At 36.2% G+C, this 18,225-nt stretch overlaps 4 protein-coding genes across 4 annotated transcripts; 2 read left to right on the top strand and 2 right to left on the bottom strand.

The window, feature by feature from the left end:
• Window positions 1-659: 659 nt before the first annotated feature.
• Window positions 660-10,559, bottom strand: LOC116341334 (xanthine dehydrogenase). Its single transcript, XM_031768326.1, has 10 exons — window positions 10,105-10,559; window positions 5,789-6,791; window positions 5,658-5,721; window positions 4,068-5,589; window positions 2,264-2,459; window positions 2,125-2,197; window positions 1,372-2,051; window positions 1,209-1,304; window positions 863-1,128; window positions 660-793 (listed from the first exon to the last, which is right to left on the bottom strand). Exons 1-10 carry the CDS (start codon window positions 10,189-10,191, stop codon window positions 743-745), a joined length of 4,038 nt encoding a protein of 1,345 aa, XP_031624186.1. The 5' UTR covers window positions 10,192-10,559; the 3' UTR covers window positions 660-742.
• A 53-nt stretch (window positions 10,560-10,612) lies between these two features.
• Window positions 10,613-11,597, top strand: LOC116341336. The gene is made up of 4 exons (XM_031768329.1): window positions 10,613-10,825; window positions 10,896-11,029; window positions 11,098-11,200; window positions 11,304-11,597. The coding sequence occupies exons 1-4, from the start codon at window positions 10,721-10,723 to the stop codon at window positions 11,523-11,525; spliced, it is 564 nt and encodes a 187-aa protein (XP_031624189.1). The 5' UTR covers window positions 10,613-10,720; the 3' UTR covers window positions 11,526-11,597.
• A 71-nt stretch (window positions 11,598-11,668) lies between these two features.
• Window positions 11,669-12,332, top strand: LOC116341337 (cytochrome c oxidase assembly protein COX20, mitochondrial). Its single transcript, XM_031768330.1, has 3 exons — window positions 11,669-11,800; window positions 11,870-12,057; window positions 12,128-12,332. The coding sequence occupies exons 1-3, from the start codon at window positions 11,762-11,764 to the stop codon at window positions 12,267-12,269; spliced, it is 369 nt and encodes a 122-aa protein (XP_031624190.1). The 5' UTR covers window positions 11,669-11,761; the 3' UTR covers window positions 12,270-12,332.
• Window positions 12,325-15,921, bottom strand: LOC116341335 (pre-mRNA-splicing factor CWC22 homolog). The gene is made up of 4 exons (XM_031768328.1): window positions 15,724-15,921; window positions 13,959-15,624; window positions 12,856-13,886; window positions 12,325-12,762 (listed from the first exon to the last, which is right to left on the bottom strand). The coding sequence occupies exons 2-4, from the start codon at window positions 15,610-15,612 to the stop codon at window positions 12,412-12,414; spliced, it is 3,036 nt and encodes a 1,011-aa protein (XP_031624188.1). The 5' UTR covers window positions 15,613-15,624; window positions 15,724-15,921; the 3' UTR covers window positions 12,325-12,411.
• Between the last annotated feature and the right edge of the window lie 2,304 nt (window positions 15,922-18,225).

The raw sequence follows: 18,225 nt of genomic DNA, 5'->3' as shown, positions 1-18,225 counted from the left end.
GATCGTCGTGAAACTTTGGGAAACTTAATTTTCTGCCAAAAAATGATCTAGACAAAATTTCATGACAATTGGTCGATAAATGAACATAGCTCAAATTTCACATTTTCACAGAAGTAAGTAAAAAATGACAATTGTCGATAATTTGTCATATTGAAATTTTTTATTTTTAATCCGATCGTCGTGAAACTTTGGTTAACTTAATTTTCTGCCAAAAAAATGATCTAGACAAAATTTCATGACAATTGGTCGATAAATGAATTAAAATATAAACATTTCATTTTTTTCGTTTTTGGATTTTTCTGTTTGAGACCTTTCTTTTGAAATGATATTTCTGAAAAATTTGTTTAAATTCGCTTGCTAGGAAGATTGGTACTGGGGGTTTTTTGGCACGAAAAACCCGAATATGACAAAAATCTGAAAAAGATGTATGGTGTTCAAGAACAACTGAAGAACAAGCTTGATGGACAACAACAGCTGAAAATGGAAATGAAGACAGAGACATCAGCATATCCATCGAATGCATCGCTGACTTTCATCGAACTTCGTGAACAAAAAGAATAAATTGTTGGAAATATATAGTACAATGAATTGATTTGTTCGTTATTTTAAATTTTATGTTTATTGTGTATCAAAATGTAAATGAAGAACGCATTTTAGAATTAAAATGTATACACACATAGATTTTAAGAATTGTTTTTATTTGAAAATAACAAAATAATTTCAAATGAATATTTAACTTTTGTTACGCCATAACATTCCATGGAACAAATGACCCTGTTTCAGGTTCTGGAAACTGAAATTTAAGAAAAATTAGAATAATTCAATTTAATAAAGATACTAATGAAAACAAAACCACTTCTACCTGTTGTGTGAATCGATCTTGACACGCCATTCTGATTCTGGCTGCAGTTGCTGGCGAAATTAAATTGAATTTCTCATCTACGCCTTCATCTCGTCGTGCAGACTTAATCGCTTCCTTGATGGCAAATAAAATCGATGATGCCAAAAATAGTGGAGGTTCACCAACGGCTTTTGATGAATAGACAGCTCTGGGATTTGGAGCTCCTTTCAACAATGATACATTGAATTCACCAGGAATGTCAGCAAAACCGGGAATTTTGTATACACCTATGAAACGAAAAAAAGACACATTAGTTTCAAATTGGGTCTAAAACAACAACAACCCATTCAATAATCAATATTCATACCGGGTCCACGAGAGAACACAATTCCTGTCGGTGAATACACCATCTCTTCAAGTGTGAATAGACCATATCCTTGCATGAAACCGCCTTCGATTTGCCCTGAAATCAAAAGAAATATTCCATTGTGAAATAAATGTAACATTCGTGTGTATAACGAAATTTGTACCAATGTCAATGGCTGGATTCAAACTTGATCCGAGGTCCATTACAATGTCAGTGCTAATAACTTGATGATCGCCAGTCAAACAATCGATTTCAACTTCCGAACATGCAGCACCATATGTAAAGTAATTGAAAGCCATCCCTTGATTTGTATTTATATCATAGCCAATGTCTGGCGTGGCATGGAAACCAGTGGCCGAAAGTGAAATCCGTTCAAAGTATGCTTTTGACACCCATTGATTCCATGATTCATTCGGATATTTTTCTTTAATTGGTGCTAGGCGTTTATTTAGCTTTTCACACGCATCCATCACTGCCATGCCATTTAAGTCGCTACCTGATGAGGCAGCTGTCGCTGAAGTGTTCGGTACTTTATCGGTGCCCGTTTCAGCAACGTGTATACGTTCAACATCAACACCCAATGCTCTTGATGCACATTGTATCATCTTTGTGTGTAATCCTTGACCCATCTCCGTACCTCCATGTGATAATAAAATTGATCCATCCGAATAAATATGGATCAGTGCACCGGCTTGGTTCAAAAACAATGCGGTGAATGCAATACCGAATTTTGTTGGCACCATCGAAATACCACGTTTTCGCCAACGATGCTGACGATTAAATTCATCAATGGCCGCCTTACGTTTTTCATAGTCGGCTTGTTTTTTGCATTCATACCAACATCTGGTGAAAGATTGACAATATGATTAGTTGGTTAAATAATTTAACTTAAATTTGAATCTTGAAAGGAATTTACCTTTGTACAGTGCAATTAGTCAACATTTGATTGTAGTGTGTTATGTGGTTCGTTTCGTATAAATTTTTTTCAACTGTAAATTAAACGAAGAATCTTCATGACAACGTATTCAAATCGATTTAAATTGAATATTTGTTACCAATTTCCGTAAAATCTTTTCCCAATGTTTCAGCAACCGTGCGTATGATATGTTCTCCTGCGAACATGCCTTGAGGTCCACCAAATCCACGGAATGCCGTACACGATGGCAAATTCGTTTTACAAGACCATGCAAGAACGCATGAATTCGGAATGTGATACGCATTTTCAAAGTGAAACATTGCTCTCTCGAGTACCTATGATATGAATTTAAAAGAGGCAAAGGGTAAACGAGTGTCAAAAATGGGAAATTGGCTGACAAAAATGGGGAAATGACCCCCCAAAAATGGGGAATTGACCCCCAAAAATAGGGAATTGGCTGTCAAAAATGGTGCGTTTGGTTTTCAAAAATAGGGCATTTGGTTGTAAAAAATGGGTAATTGGCTGCCAAAAATGTAGCTTTTGGCTGCCAAAAGTGGGAAAATGTGGCTGTCAAAAATGGGGAAATTGCCCCCCAAAAAGGGGTATTTGGCTGCCAAAAACGGGGAACTGGCTGTCAAATATGGGGAGCAAGTTCAAAATAACATTTGTTCGATTTTTCAAGCCATTCAAGCGGCGTAAAGTTCGAGACCAAAAAATATGTTCCAACTTTGGCAACGAAATATTCTTTAATTTAATAGCAGAAGTAGCCAAGAAAAGATTTTTCACACTTTCAAGATGAACCCATTTGTACGACTCTCATACAAAAATTCATTTTTTTTTCGGTTTTTCAAGGAAACTGTATCAAAAATTGATTGTATCTCAAAACTAGCTTCGGATTTGGTTTTCTCGTGCCGAAAAACTCCCAATACATATTTTTGAATGTTTAAGTCTACATTAAGTATGACTTTTGGACGAAAATTGGACTCTTTTTTATAGGTATCGCTCCAGGCATGAAATTTTTTCCCATCAACCAAAGTCGCTCAAAAGCTAATGATTTCTATTCCTCGCGACCCCCAATCATCCTGTAAAGTCAGATTTTGAATTAAGTTTCTACGATGAGCGCAATCTTGACGACGTACGACGTACAGATTAACAAAAACTATGCTCAAAACGGCCTGATTCGGGTTCTCTGACCTTAGAAACGTCCAGAAAACATGTTTCTGAAGTTTTCAAAATTTTGACCGATTACAATACTTTTCACCTTACACTATGTGTGCGAAAAAGTAAAATGGGAAATTGGCTGTAAAAAATGGGAAATTGGCTGTCGAGCAGATGGAACAAAGAATAATTGAATATCATTGATAGCCCTAGCGGGGGAACAATATGAAACAACGAAATGAAGAAACAAAGTACGACGATAATGACAGCTCGGCAACGCTCTATTAGAGATTAGTACCGCTGGTAACCGCAGAACTATATAGAATCATATGGAGTCATTTGGTGGCGCTGGCAAGCAATTTTGCCTTATCGTCATGCTTTGTGAAGAAAAGACAAAAAACCATAAGAAAGATAATGTAATTAAAGTATCAAATTGCATCGAATAATATTACTTTTTCTTACTTTAAAGAAATTTTTACACATATTTTTCGTTTTTTTTTTATCGACGCATTTTTGACAGCCAATTCCCCATTTTTGGGGGGCAATTTCCCCATTTTTGACAGCCAAATTTTTCTATTTCTGACAACCAAAAGCTACATTTTTGACAGCCAATACCCCATTTGTCACAACCAAACGCACCATTTTTGACGGCATCCCTATTTTTGGGGGGTCAATTCCCCATTTTTGGAGGGTCAATTCCCCATTCTTATACACCAAAACCATTTTACCTTTAAAAAATGACATGAAATATAGATAGTTTTTGATGATACCATTTATATACTTACGGAAAAAGATAAATCAATTGAATATCCCGCATTTTGGTAGATTTTAATTTTGCATCCGGTAATTTTGCCGTCCTTGTTAAATGATACTTTGTACTTGTGCATGAAAGGATGTCTGGTGCCGGACACTTGCATATCTTCATCGCGATCAAGCATGCATCGAATGGGTCGGTTCATACGACTAGCTGCCAATGCAACTGGCAAAGCAACTAACATTCCTCTTGATTCTTTTCCACCAAATCCGCCACCCATTCGCTTAACTCTGGCTGCAACTTTCGATATTGGCATATTGCATACATGAGCGACAAGTTTTTGAATTTCACTCGGATGCTGCGACGAACAAAACACTTCCAATTCATCTGCATCACGTGGAATGGCCAAAGCTGCATGTGTTTCCAAATAGAAATGTTCTTGACCGCCCATTCTGCATTCACCTTCAACAACAAAATCCGATTCAGCAAATGCCTTGCGATAGTCACCCCGTTCAATCTTCTTCGGTGGACCAAAATATGAATTATGTGCTATTGCATCTTCAATGGTAATAATTATCGGACTTATATCTTGATATTGAATTTTCACCATTCTTGCTGCTTTCTGAGCAAGCGATTGACTATCAGCCACAATGGCACCGACAATTTGACCTTGTGATGTAACTTTATCTTTCACAAAAACAGTTTCATCGTGAAATATCGGACCGACTTCGTTTTCGTGATCGGTCAAATCTGTTGCATCGAAAAATCGATGAACGCCTGGCATTTTCAGTGCTTCATTTGGATCGATGGAGAGAATTTTTGCGTGCGCTTTTGTGCTCATCACCAGAGCCAAATATAATTCATTCTCCCACTTTGGCATGTCATCCAAATAGATTGCTTCGCCGGTAGTTTGCTTGAATGCACTCATATGCACTTTGGGCCGTCCAATCGGATCTAGATTCGGTTGATTATCAGGTACTTTTTCATAAACTTGAGTATTCTGTGGGATGAGTGTGTGAAAGATATTTGCACCAGAGCGTTCTGCTTGCGGAATATTACTTTCTGCAATTGATTTTTGTTCAAGTTTCTGTGCAATGTCCAAATACGCTTTGAAGAAGAGACTCAATGTCAAAGATCTGCGATACAAAATATTACCACCCGGAGCACTCGGTGACAATGGGAGCTCGTTTATCAATTCTTTGTTAACTTTCTCCACAAGATCTTCATTCCAAGTTTGACCAATAACGGACGAACAAGCTTTTGGTGTCATTGCCACGGTTGGTGCCATTCCACCAAATGCCATATTTAACATTTTCACTTGATTTGTGCCCGGCTCGAATTCAACATTCAAAGCGAGATTCACAATTGCAATATCATCATCACGTCGCTTGGCCTGTTTGTATGCTAGGAAATGTTGATCTTCAGACGTATATGGAAACATAATTGACACTAGCACCTCATCGGGTTCAACAATATTTTTACGATAACCGGTGAAAAATCCGACTCCCATTTTAACGTAACGGAATCCACGTGAAATACTCTCAACCCGTAGCCTAAATGTTGAATAAATTTTGAAGAGGTCATTAAAATAAGCATAGAAATACCGATGTACTAAATTTACCTCACTTCGGCAGCTGAACAAACCGGAATCATATCGGAAATTGGACTGCCAGTCATAATATTACCTAAAATTAATTGAGTTTTCTATGATTTACTGCATTATTATTAGTGTGTTCAAAAATAGCATTGTACCTCCAAGCGCCGCTACATTTCGAATTTGCTTTCCGGCAAAATAGTGCAACATATTTACTGACGCTTTGAACAATCGTGTTTTATGTTCAGGCAGAGTGTCAATGAGATGTGAAAATGTTTTGTCAATGTCCATCAATGTAACAGAGGCTCCAAATTCAACGCCATCCTCACAAATATCAATGTGATTCATTTCTGGTATTTGATTTGGCATTATCAACACCGGATAATGGAAGTGTTTGAATTTTACTTCGACACCAACTTCGGTATTTCCAACGATAATCTTTGCATTCGGATGCTGTAACTTTAGCACCAATAAATCTTTGATATTATTTGGCCGATACCATGTGACACGTTTTCCATAAAATGCAATTGAGCGTTTATCTAACGCATCGGAGAGTTGCAGTTCGGGTGGAAAAATCGGTTCTTGGCTTGGATCATGTGGAGCCCATTGACTGGTGTAGAACAATTCATCGCGCTCTTCTTCGCCATTCGAACAGGCACCTTTTTTATTTTTGCAACAATTTTCGCCCATGCCGCACTCAAATTCTTTGGTGAACGTTTTATAACCTTCGATAATTGGCCGATATCCGGTACAACGGCAGAGATTCCCTTGAAAGGCGATTTCCATGTCTTTCATTGTTGGCTTTGGTGTGCTTCTAAGCAGAGCATACATCGACATTACAATCCCTGGTGTGCAGAAACCACACTGTGAACCATGCGCTTTAGCGATACGCTCTTGAACGGGATGCAATTTTGTTTTAGTATTGCCAATTCCTTCGACCGTTGTCACTGACATGCCATGAACAGCACATACTGGCGTTAAACATGCATTGGCTGCCAAATGTTTTAGCTCATGTGTTTCACGATTTACAACCTTTGATACCAAAATGGTACATGCACCACATCCCCCCTCAGCACATCCAAGTTTCGTACCGGTCAGACGAAGTTTTTCACGTAGATACGTCAATAGCGTACATTCTGGATCTGGATTTTCTTCCACTACCTGGTTTGTTGAAGATTCGAAATGATATGGAAAATTTTATATCAAATAATTGGCAAATTACACATTTCTTAAAGAAATTTAAAAAAGAGTCGATCAACAGATGCGAAGTAGTCATAGGGTATGTGCGATAACACATTCGTACCGAATTAAACTTTTTTCACGAAGTGATGAAATTTTTTTTTGAATTCTTGAAAGAAGTTGGCGTGGTTTTTGCTAATTTGCGTCACAGCAAATCGATCCACGTGTGAAAGTGAACTACAGGGTGCGCCATAATAACTGTCCCTTTTATTTCTAGCCAAAAAACACAGAAATTTGAATCAAATCGAGATATAATTTTATTCGATATAAGAATGAGGTATAGAGATTATGATTCAGCCTTTGACTTTAATTCTTCCCCCCTTTTCTCGGATTACCAAACGCAAACGTTTCGAAAACGATTGACACGCGGCACGCACCATATCAATGGGAATTTCGTTCCAAATTTTTATTATTTTCTTTTTGAATGCATCCAAAGTGGTTCGTTTCGTAATTTTCAGATCATTGAGCTTCGACGACATGTATCCCCAAGCAAAAAAATCGAGCGGGTTCAAGTCAGGAGACGATGGCGGCCATGAGCCTCTGTCAATGAAATCAGGCAAATTCGTGCGTAGCCATTGTTGTGTCGTATTTGCACGATGTGCGGGTGCACCATCTTGTTGAAATACCCATGGTTCACCTCTGAATAGTCTTTGAGACTGTGGCAATAAGTTTTTACGCAATATTTCTCGAATATATACTCTGGCATTGATTTTTACGCCTTCTTCGACGAAAACCAGTGGAAATTTGTGGTCGGCCGACATGGCGGCCCAAACCATCAATTGTGGAACATTTTGAAATCGTTCGATGGTTTTTTTATCTTCGGGAATATCAAGGATTGATGTTGCGTACACACGATCATTTTTGCGAATTGAGGCTTGGCTGTAAAAGGAACAATTTTTCATCTGAAAAAACAATGTTTGAGTTTGCGTGCCGGTGCAACAACTCTTTGCATCTTTGCTTTCTGGCTTGTTTATTTTTGATTGTGAGACCATGTCGTCGACATTTTTTGAATGGATTCATATTCAGGTCTTCTGCCAAAACTCGTCGCATTGAAGTTTCACTGATTTTGTGCTCATGAGCCAACTTTCGTCCACTTCTTCGAGGTTCTCGGCGAATTTTCTCTCTCACTCGTTTGATGAGATTTTTGGTACGAACAGATCTTTTTCGTCCAGTTTTCTTCAATATATCAACGCTGCCACGTTCTTTGTATCGTTTTATTGTGCGCTTTACAAATTTCAAGTTGATATTTTCATTTTGTAGCTGTCGAAAAATATCAATTTGTCTCAAGCCCCGTTTGTGCAAATTTAGTACCAGTTGACGTTTCACATCCATTCTTATCGCAAGCTATACAGACACTGTACATAAATGCGCAGTATCATTAGAGTTAGAGTAAACACCAATAAACATAACGGTAAACGACAGAGTGAATCGCAAGACATTTGAGTATTAAAACAAACGATTGAAAAAAAGGGACAGTTATTATGGCGCACCCTGTATATATAAACGGTATTCTTTTCACTTCTTTTATTTAGATCTAAAAAGTATTGCTCAATGAAGACCATTTCAATTTTATCATTGTCTTCAATTCTACTATGCATTCAGGTATGATTTTTTGAAGGAAAACTACTTCTACTTTTAGATTTTTTATTTCTGTGCATGTTTAGGTGATCAATTGCATAGAGAACGTGACATTTTCGATGTTAGTTGAAACATTTTATGACAAATCAGGGATAAGCAGGGAATCAATCTACGACCTCATTTCAATTTCATGCATGGACTTTCAAATGAAATTGATTTCATTGAAATGGTTCCTTCCCATATCAGTAATATGGACAACAAATCTAAAGATTGTATACTGCGAAAAGTTCCAAAGTCATTTAGAATTATTGGAAGAAATGCCCGTGATCTTTTAGACGAGAGAAAATCCAAGATAAAAAATTATTTGAATAAAATTGCGGATATTCGGCGTACAATTACCTCACGTATCAACAAATATGTGATTCAAAGATACATTGCCGATTTTTGACGATCAGTTTGAGTGTTGGCGACCAAATCCGGTTGCCAGAAAGCATATTAAAGAAATGAGAAGAAAGGCTAAATCGATGGCACCAAAATATGCAGAGTTCAATAGCGAATTCGAAATGAAGATCACCACCGAAAATGAATTGATAGAAACAATAAATCCACTCATGAATTCAATTAATACGTCATTGAATGACGTTTTAACAGCGAATGATAAGGAGGGAATTGTTACACAAAAAGAGCCAGTGACGAAAGAACTATGTGAACAACAAGAGCTATTAATTCAGGCTTATCAAAAAATGAACACGATAGCCATCAATTATAATCAACAGCGAAGAGAAATGGCAGGGCTTCTTATTGAAGAAATGAGAGACTCATCAAGAGCAAATGTTAATGGAGAATTTGTAGAAGGAGAGTTTGAAGTTTCAACCACTTATTAAGCTATCATTTGAATTTATCACCAAGACATTTCTATTCAATAAACGGACGAATCATTGTTTTTTTCCATTTTTTTATTTTTGCGGTAAGTATATCGAGGAATTTTAGCTTAACAACAAATCAATTTTGTTTGATTTACTAATTGCTAGGCGTAACCATAAATAATAGTACACTCACATGTGCATTATTCGTATATGTCGTATTATTATCGATTCGCATGATTATTGAACGAAATTGCGTCTTTTGAATGAAAGTTACAGAAACAAATGTCGTTGTTGTTGTTGTCGTTTTGATTGAGTAACAATAAGAAAAACGATAATCGAAAACATTACGAATGTGCGTTATCAAAACAAATGCACATTGATAGATTGAAATTGATTTGCAATGAAAAGACTTCTTGATATAGCATGAAATACACAATGCACATGTTTACAGTATTTTTGTTTCGATGCAATTTCAATTGCTTCAACCACACGCAGAGATGATTACGAAAGAGGACAAAAATAATCAAAATATGCGTTAATTAAAATTATCTTTTCGAAAATAGAGGAAGAAACTTGTTTGTATGACCTATGACACGTACGTCGAGTTTTATCAGTAAGACTACATTGATTAGTAAACATGATGACGGTGATGTTAATTTTCAAATTGATTTTTGATAGACTAAAAGCAATTTCGACCAGCATAAGACCAAAATAATGGAAAATTTATGACCAGTGTGTTCTGATATGAATTTGACATTTAAAAAAATGCACATTTTCAAACACATAATCACCTTTTTTCCGTTGACGTAGAAAATTAGCGGACTTCTCTGGAAATTCAAATCACCATCTGATATGATGTTCGGCGGCATTGGTGGCATATTTCCGATATAAATATGATATTATTTCTATGCACTGTATTTGCTGCACCAATTGACCTCAAAAAATGTATTTCTTTCGTTTGTAAAAAATATTGAAATTCACTGTACGATGTAGTCTCGACGGGTATTACTAGCTAACTAATCTTGCTTAAAATACGCATTTACTCCTATACGTTCACAGTATTTGTGAAAGATCACACGATAGTGATAATGCTTGGCCGTACTCATTGAGCAACGAGGCATATTCAATTTTTCCGATGAAAGTTTAAATGAACTTCACCAACATTATTAATGTATTCATAAATCATTGAAAAAAATTAATTAAAAAAATGAGAAAAAAATACTTTAATAAGAAAAATCACATTCAACCAAAGCACATTGGCATTGGGAAAAAATAATAACAATCATTAGTCTGAAGTAATGTCAAATCACATTGAAGTGTCACACTTGTCAAAGTTGAAAAATTAGACAGACCACACCGACTAAATGTGTGATAGCCTGTTTCTCTCTGGAGAATTTTTGTTTAAAAATGTATAATTTATTCCGTGGCAATTTATCTAGGCTATTGTCTTCACAATTGAAAACAAATTCGGTGCGGCAAGCTAGTAATTTATTTGAACCAGATTATTTGGATGTAAGTTATAAAAAATGATTTTCACTGAAAAATGTTGCTCTCACTACATCAATCGAATTGTTTTCTTCAGGCGTTAAAACCAAAACATCCAATTTATCCATGTGTTAATTTCCAAATAACTGGCTACGATTTTGCTGTATTGGAATCGTTTCATCGATTTTTGTATCGAACGGCCGATTCGTATGATTTTGATGTTTCTGAATGGTAAATGTGAAATGGATTTTTTTCCAAACAAAGCTGAACTATAAACGAAAATATCTTTTCTTGTTTAGTTGGGCGGTACCAGCAAAGGATTTACATGTGACAAAGCTGAAAGCAAACTCGGAGACGGTCGAGAGTGAATTCAAATTGAAAATCTACGAACGAAACATGCAGGTTGGTCGACACTAATACCATGCAAACCGAATGGTTCTTGGTTTTTGTTTACATTGAATCAATTTTTAGAATGAACAAATCCATCTTATCATCCATCATATAGGTATACAATTTGTCAGCCAATTTTTATCCAGTTTATTTACGTTTGATACAAGCAGCCCTGCCAGAAGGTGTAACATTGAAAGTAGTTGAACATCAACCGGATATTCATGAAGAAATTCGATATGTGCCAGACACAGACTTAAAACAGCTTCAAGATGAACTCGAAGAGCTTCGTAGCACCCATAAAACCAAAAAGAAGAGTTCTTTTAGAAGAAAGATATAGACTGCTTATATTTGCATTGTAGTTTTCAAATAAAAAATTTGTCAATAAAAATATTTTTCTTTTCACATTTGACATAAATAATACTTTGAATTTGAACATAACCTCAATAGTAGTGTTAATATCTTTGACATTCAAATGTCACATTCAACTTTGGTTATGTGAAAAATTGAAACCAAAGTCGATTGTAAAAAGCAGAAAATAGTATCCCGCTTGATTGTTTCCCGTTAAATTTTGCTATGGCTGAACTCGATGATGATGTGGAAGATACTCCAAAGGTGAGTTTGAAATGAGTTAATTTGCACGATATTGTTGCATTTGGTGAAGTAATATATTTTTTATTGCAGTCATTGACTCTGTTTGGTCGAGATCTCTCCAAAATTACCTGTTTCCGAGAGAGTTTTATAAATGGAATCATTGGTGGTGTGGCCATCGGAATTGGTACTTTTATGCGAACTTCAAGGCCACGACAGGCGTGCAATTATGCGATGGGATCATACACAATGATAACACTGTTCTATTGGTCATACTGCCGGTATGTATTTTAAATACGACATTGATTATCTTCTCATGATTCAAATGTATTTTCTCTTATCTGGGCGCAGGTATTCATATTCGAAGGAAAAATTCTTTGTGGCGCAGGTGCAAGAAGGTATGCGACGACAAGCACTATATCAAGGAACTGATTTAGAAAGAGAAATTCGTGCCGATTTTGAGAAAAACGACGTGGACGTTAAAGATGCATAGTGAACAAGTTTTAATTTCAATTGTTTTTTTTTTTAAAAAATGAAACAATAGAGTATAATGTAATTTAAAATGCATTTATTCGTCATTGTTGACGCTACAAATTGATGTTGAAAATTGTTTATTATTTTGTGGTAAAGCAATGTTAATCTTTTCTGCGTTTGTGACCGTTCTGTTCATGTCGATTTGATCGATCTCGAGATTTATCTCTGGATCGTCTTGATTGAAACTTATCCCGTGACCGTCTTGATTTCGATTGATTTCGAGCTCGTTTGGATTGAGACCGATCTCTCGATCGTCTTGATTTGGTCTCTCGCTCTTTGGACCGACTGATTTTTCTTTTGCGCGAAGAATCATTTCGGCTATCGGTCCGACGTTCATCAACACGACGTTCATCATTGCGATGGTCATCAATACGACGGTCATCATTGCGATGGTTGTTCCGAGCACGGTCTTTACGAGGGTCGCTTTTATCCTTTTCCTCATCGAATGCTTTCTGTAATTAGAAAAAAAAAATCATAACAAACATTTAATGATTGTCCCTTTGTCTCTATCCTAATGCTATTTAAATTGGAACCTATTCATTTACCTGCTTTGATTTTTGTGATTTTCCTTTATCCTTCGAGTTTGTTTTGCTCATTCGTTTCTTCTTCTTCTTCTTTGGCTCACTGTCCGAACTGCTTGAGCTGCTTGACGATGAGCTACTTGATGAACTGGAATCACTGTCGCTGCTTGAACTACTACTGCTGCTACTACTCGAGCTCGATGAGCTTTCTTTTTTTTCTGGAAGTGCTGATGTTTGAATGATTTTCGGTGCGTTCTTCAAATGTTCACGCAATTCATCGGTCAATCCGCCCAAACCGATTGATGTGAAAAAGTTAATAGCAAATCTTGTATTACGTGGGTTATCGCGTGGAAAGAGGCCAGCAAATGAATTTTGTAATGTTGGGTCCTTGAGCCGTGTATTCAATTTGCCCAGGCCCATATATTCGGCCAATTCTTGGAATAAAATTTTTATGAAAATTCGACTCGAACTGGTTGTATCTTCTTCATTGAGCTGAATGCAATTCAATACGTCCCAACTTATGGCATCGGTGAACAGTAGATGAGCAAAAAATTTACTAACATTTCGCAAACGATTTGTGTCTAATCGATGTGTTGTTGAGTACGTATTACGGAATATCTCCTCAAATGGTCCAATGTAGATTTTATTAATTAGACAAAATCGTTGAGCCAATAATCCATAGAATTTTTCGTATGTTCTTTGTTCGGCACAACAATCCAAAAACATGTGACACAATTCCATTTCTTGGCCCGGTTTCAATTCCATTCTCATGAGCTTATGGGCACATTCTTCGTAATCTAAACTGGAATGAATGGTCAAGTAAATCGTTCGACGCAATGCAATCATATTTGTCTCGGTGGCATCAATAATGACATCGTTGCCTTTCACCGGTTCGGCTTCTTCTTCGTCGTCTGAATCGCTACCGCTTGAACTATCACTGCCGCTCGAATCATTGTCATCATCATCATCGCTAACATCACTTCCTAACAATTCTTTACTTAAACCCTTATATTTTTCCTCAGTTTCAGCGTATGCCGGATCAAATTTGAATACATCTGAAATTGAATGATGACAATAATATTTAGATTGAATTGATTTAATGAATGACATTTTAATGTAATACTTACTCAGCACATCTTGTGTATCGGTCGCTTCGTCTAACATAATTAAATGTGTGAATTGATCGTCTTCTTCGACGAGTTCCAATGCCTCTGTAACAGCAACATGATCTTTGAAACCGTCCTTTCGCACCTGGAATACCACTTCAATCATGTACTGAACGCGTTTTTCCAATTTTCCCTCGTGCAGAATATTCTTCAACATTTCAAAAATCGCATTTATTCCCTTGGCCGATACTTCTTGTAATTTCATGCCGCATTCTTTCAGAAAAGCGATGGCCACCTCAACTGAATCGTCTGTCGGCGTTTCGACCAATAGAGTGAGAATTTCCAGTGCAAGAATTTCATGGGCCACCCGCTGATTAATTAAATGCGCTATGAAACGTGTGGCCGAAATACAGATGGTTTTGTCATTTCGTCGAAAACCACGTTTGAATTGAATCACCAAACGATGCAACAACAATTCACCGATATTGGGAAATTTCGAATTGATAACGGCCACCAAAGCTGCGTAAACATGTGTAAATGTTGGTGAAGCCGCCTGTGCTTGAATGATCGATCGACAAATCAAACCACGACCACGAACTATATTCTCCCTGAACAATTGACGAGTGATTATGCCAATGTTATCCACATTTACTTTGTTGATAAAACCATGAATTGACTTTTTAAGGGCTTCCCATGCAATTCGTTGATATGCCGCCGATGTTTTGTCCGTAATTTCAGCTTGCAATGCACGCAATTTCGCTGGCGGAATATAGGCGCCGCCCGTTTTCGATGTTAATATATCAACGGTTTTTTGTTGTCTTTTTGTAATATTTTCCGGATTTTCAATTTCTTTACTTTTTGATCGCTCTCTATCTGAACGACGTGGTCTGTCCAAATCATTACGTCTTTCATGGCTTCGGTGTCTATTTCGGTCGTTGTTTCTATCTCTTCGCTCATCGCTCCTCTTATCTCTTCTGTCATTACTTCGATCCCGTTTACCATCGCGACTACGATCTCTTCTCCCATCTCTACTGCGGTCTCTTTTCTCATCTCGGCTACGGTCTCTTCTCTCATCTCTGCTCCTATCTCGTCTGCCATTCCGGCTACGGTCCCTTCTGCTACGATCTTTCCTCTCATCGCCACTGCGACGATTTCTTTGTTCGCTTCGGCTACGGTCACGTCTTTTATGTGAACGTGACCTGGATCTGCGAGATTTTGATTTTGATCTGGATTTACGCTGTGGTTTGGGTGATTTTTGTTTTGGTGACGGCGTATGTTCCACAATTTCACCATTCTCACTTGTTGCATCAACAGTATCGGTGGCTGCCGGAGCTTTTGATGGCGATGGTGAATAAGAGGTTTCTGGCGTTTTGGACCGATTTAATTTCGTTTCAGGTGAATTAGTTTTTTCGGGTGTATCCTCTTTTTTAGGTGAATCATGTTTGTCTTCTGATTTATTGGTCACATCCTCTTTTTTAGGTGAATCATGTTTGTCTTCTGATTTATTGGTCACATCAGTTTTTTCAGCGACCGATACGTTGCGTTCATTTGACCGTGAGTGTTTAGATGATGCCGATGACGATGATGAACTGGATGAACCAGACGATGATGTTGATGATGAACTATCGCTATCGGAATCAGATCCACTCGAATCACTTGAATTTTTATCACTCATTTTTCCAACAAACTGTGAAAGGAAAAAAAATCAAACACGTTATAAAAAAAGTGCCTACGTATAGTATACGTATAAATGAAACATTTGACAAAACTATGTGTACACACTTACCGGCGTCGCTTTTCAACTTGAATATTCGATACAACTTTTTATCAGACAAAATATATTTTTTATAATTGCCGACTGTCAACTAATAAAAACACAATATGAATAAGAATTTTTTTTGCGTTTGTCGAAGTACAAAACAAATATTTTCTAATTTTTGCCCATCTGCTTTTACATAGTATTCGACAAAAAAAACTGACGTCTATTTGCGTTGTGAAGCACAATCATTCACTGACAGATGTCAAGATGGACTCAACACTTGTACTTAGAGCCTCACGTATTTAACGCGTACTCGTTCTGTATTTACGTAGCACGAAGTTTAAATACAATTTCGAGTATGCGCTTCTTTTATTTGTATATAAATTATATACGATTTGATAAATAAATATTGTTTATTTTGAAGAGAATTATAGGAATTATATTAGCTTGAAAATAATTGGGAAGTGATGACGTAAAAAAATCTCGTTTCATCTAAGAAACTGTGCTTCATTTTGTTTGTATTTAACATCTACCCGAAACTTGCTATTTATTGCTAAATTTATTACTGTTTCTTACGGAAAATAAAAAGAATATTCAAATTAGCATTGGATAATTTGAATGAGAGATTTTTTCAAAGAAAAAATTTCAATATCATTTGATATCTAAATCAAATGTTCTCATGGACAAAATGCGATGATGCAATCACAAAACATAGAAAATTATGTACAATTTTTGTTATTTCAATAAACAATTTATAGCATTCTTGTATTCGAAATTCACTCATATATGTGTGTGACAATGAGGAAACATGACATAAAAACAAAAAAGGGAAAACATGACATAAAACCATTCGAAAATTATAAACTAATTCAAAATATGGGCTTTTCATTAAATCTTTTTTGGTCTTTAATTGAAGTTTTGTCTTTACTTGAAATTTTGTCTTTACTTTTTACAAACAATTCCGTTTTTATGTGATTTATGTTTCTTGTGAATATCTTCAATTTGAAAATAGCCCAGAAATATTGATTCTTTAAATTAAGACAAATCCATATGCCAATCACAATCACCACAAGATTTCTGGGGATATGGTGACAATTCAAACAAACAAACTCGAATTGCATATTAATTCGAACGATACTTTGAAATACTAAAACTGAATTTGCAAATTTAATATATATATATATAATTGTAGAAAATCCTGAAACGCAAAAACGTTTATGAAATCGTCTAACCAATAACAGCAAATAAGAAACAATAAAAAAGTCACATATGCAAGAAAGTTTTGGATCTATTGTGGCCTTTGTTTTAATAAATGTAGGTAATAAATTTTCAGTTGCCTGACTTGTTCTCTTATCTCTGTGTTCGCATGAAAATTTCTGGTTTTTTTTTTTGCGAGAATGAGATTCCGTTTTGATTTTGTGAATTCATTTCGTGTTTTGGTTCAATGCATCAAAACTACTTTTATTATAGAGCTTTCTGTGTTTGTGTGGAAAATCGAAATAGTGGGCGTAAACGGATTAAGCGCACGCCTTTGCAAATAGAAATGTTTGTCCTCTCGTTTCTGCACACAGATTTCATTAAATCACTATTGAAATGAGCAAGTAAAATGATATTTTCGTTTGAATCCTTGAAGAAGTGTTTTCGAACGATTGAACAATATAATGATTCTGATTTCATTCGGAATTCGTATTGATACAACAAATGCGATGGCATTTTGAACAATGAACGCATAACGTATCGCAGTAACTTTCACTTAAGAGCTCAGCTAAAATCAATAATGTCTGATACTGTTTTAATAAAGTGCTTGAGTTGGTTTACTTTATTTATAGCAGCTCAGTGTTGAACGGTGAAAAGGATATTTCGATTTTACGTCGTTTAATTTGAAACTGGGCAACCATATTTGATTTCGTTTCAAATTTTCACCAGAATTGTTTACGAACTTTTTTTGGTTGGATAACATGGAGTTGACCATCAACTCAACTCAAGTTGTTAATAACAACTTGTTATTCAATATTTTTCATTATGGAATACGTGAATGTTTTCTTTGGATTAAGCAATATTGAAGGAGTTTATCGAAGGCGTTTAACCAACATCATTTCTGTAAATGCGGCTATTCTGGGTTTCACTTAATAAGTAATCCATGAAGAAAAATATTTTTATTGCCATTTAAAGCAATCAATGTATCCACGTCAAAATTTCGAAAATAGAAATTAAACTTTTCATCGGGCGCGTTTTTCATAGTATCGAACCTTCGACCGAGTTCGATAATATTCATTTTCCCTTATTAACAACCTTCGGGTGACTTAATGCACAACAGCATCAAAATTAAATATGTAATGCCACTCGATGTAATGATTTGTCTGTTGTGAAGATGGGATTTTTCACTTGAATAATGCGATGAGAATGCTCGAACAATGTTACCAAGGTGATGATTACCATGGTCGGTCGAGCCAAATCCTTTGGTGGAACTTCTTTTAGTTGGTTCGTGTTGCGTTGAATTTGGATTGCTAAAAACTCTAGATACGCTTC

Source organism: Contarinia nasturtii, unplaced genomic scaffold (genome assembly GCF_009176525.2).
Source record: "Contarinia nasturtii isolate CC-2019 unplaced genomic scaffold, AAFC_CNas_1.1 Cnas_scaffold_695, whole genome shotgun sequence".
Taxonomy (NCBI): Eukaryota; Metazoa; Arthropoda; class Insecta; order Diptera; family Cecidomyiidae; genus Contarinia; species Contarinia nasturtii.
Note: the sequence above shows the minus strand (reverse complement) of the source record. Positions and strands in the feature narration are given on the sequence as shown.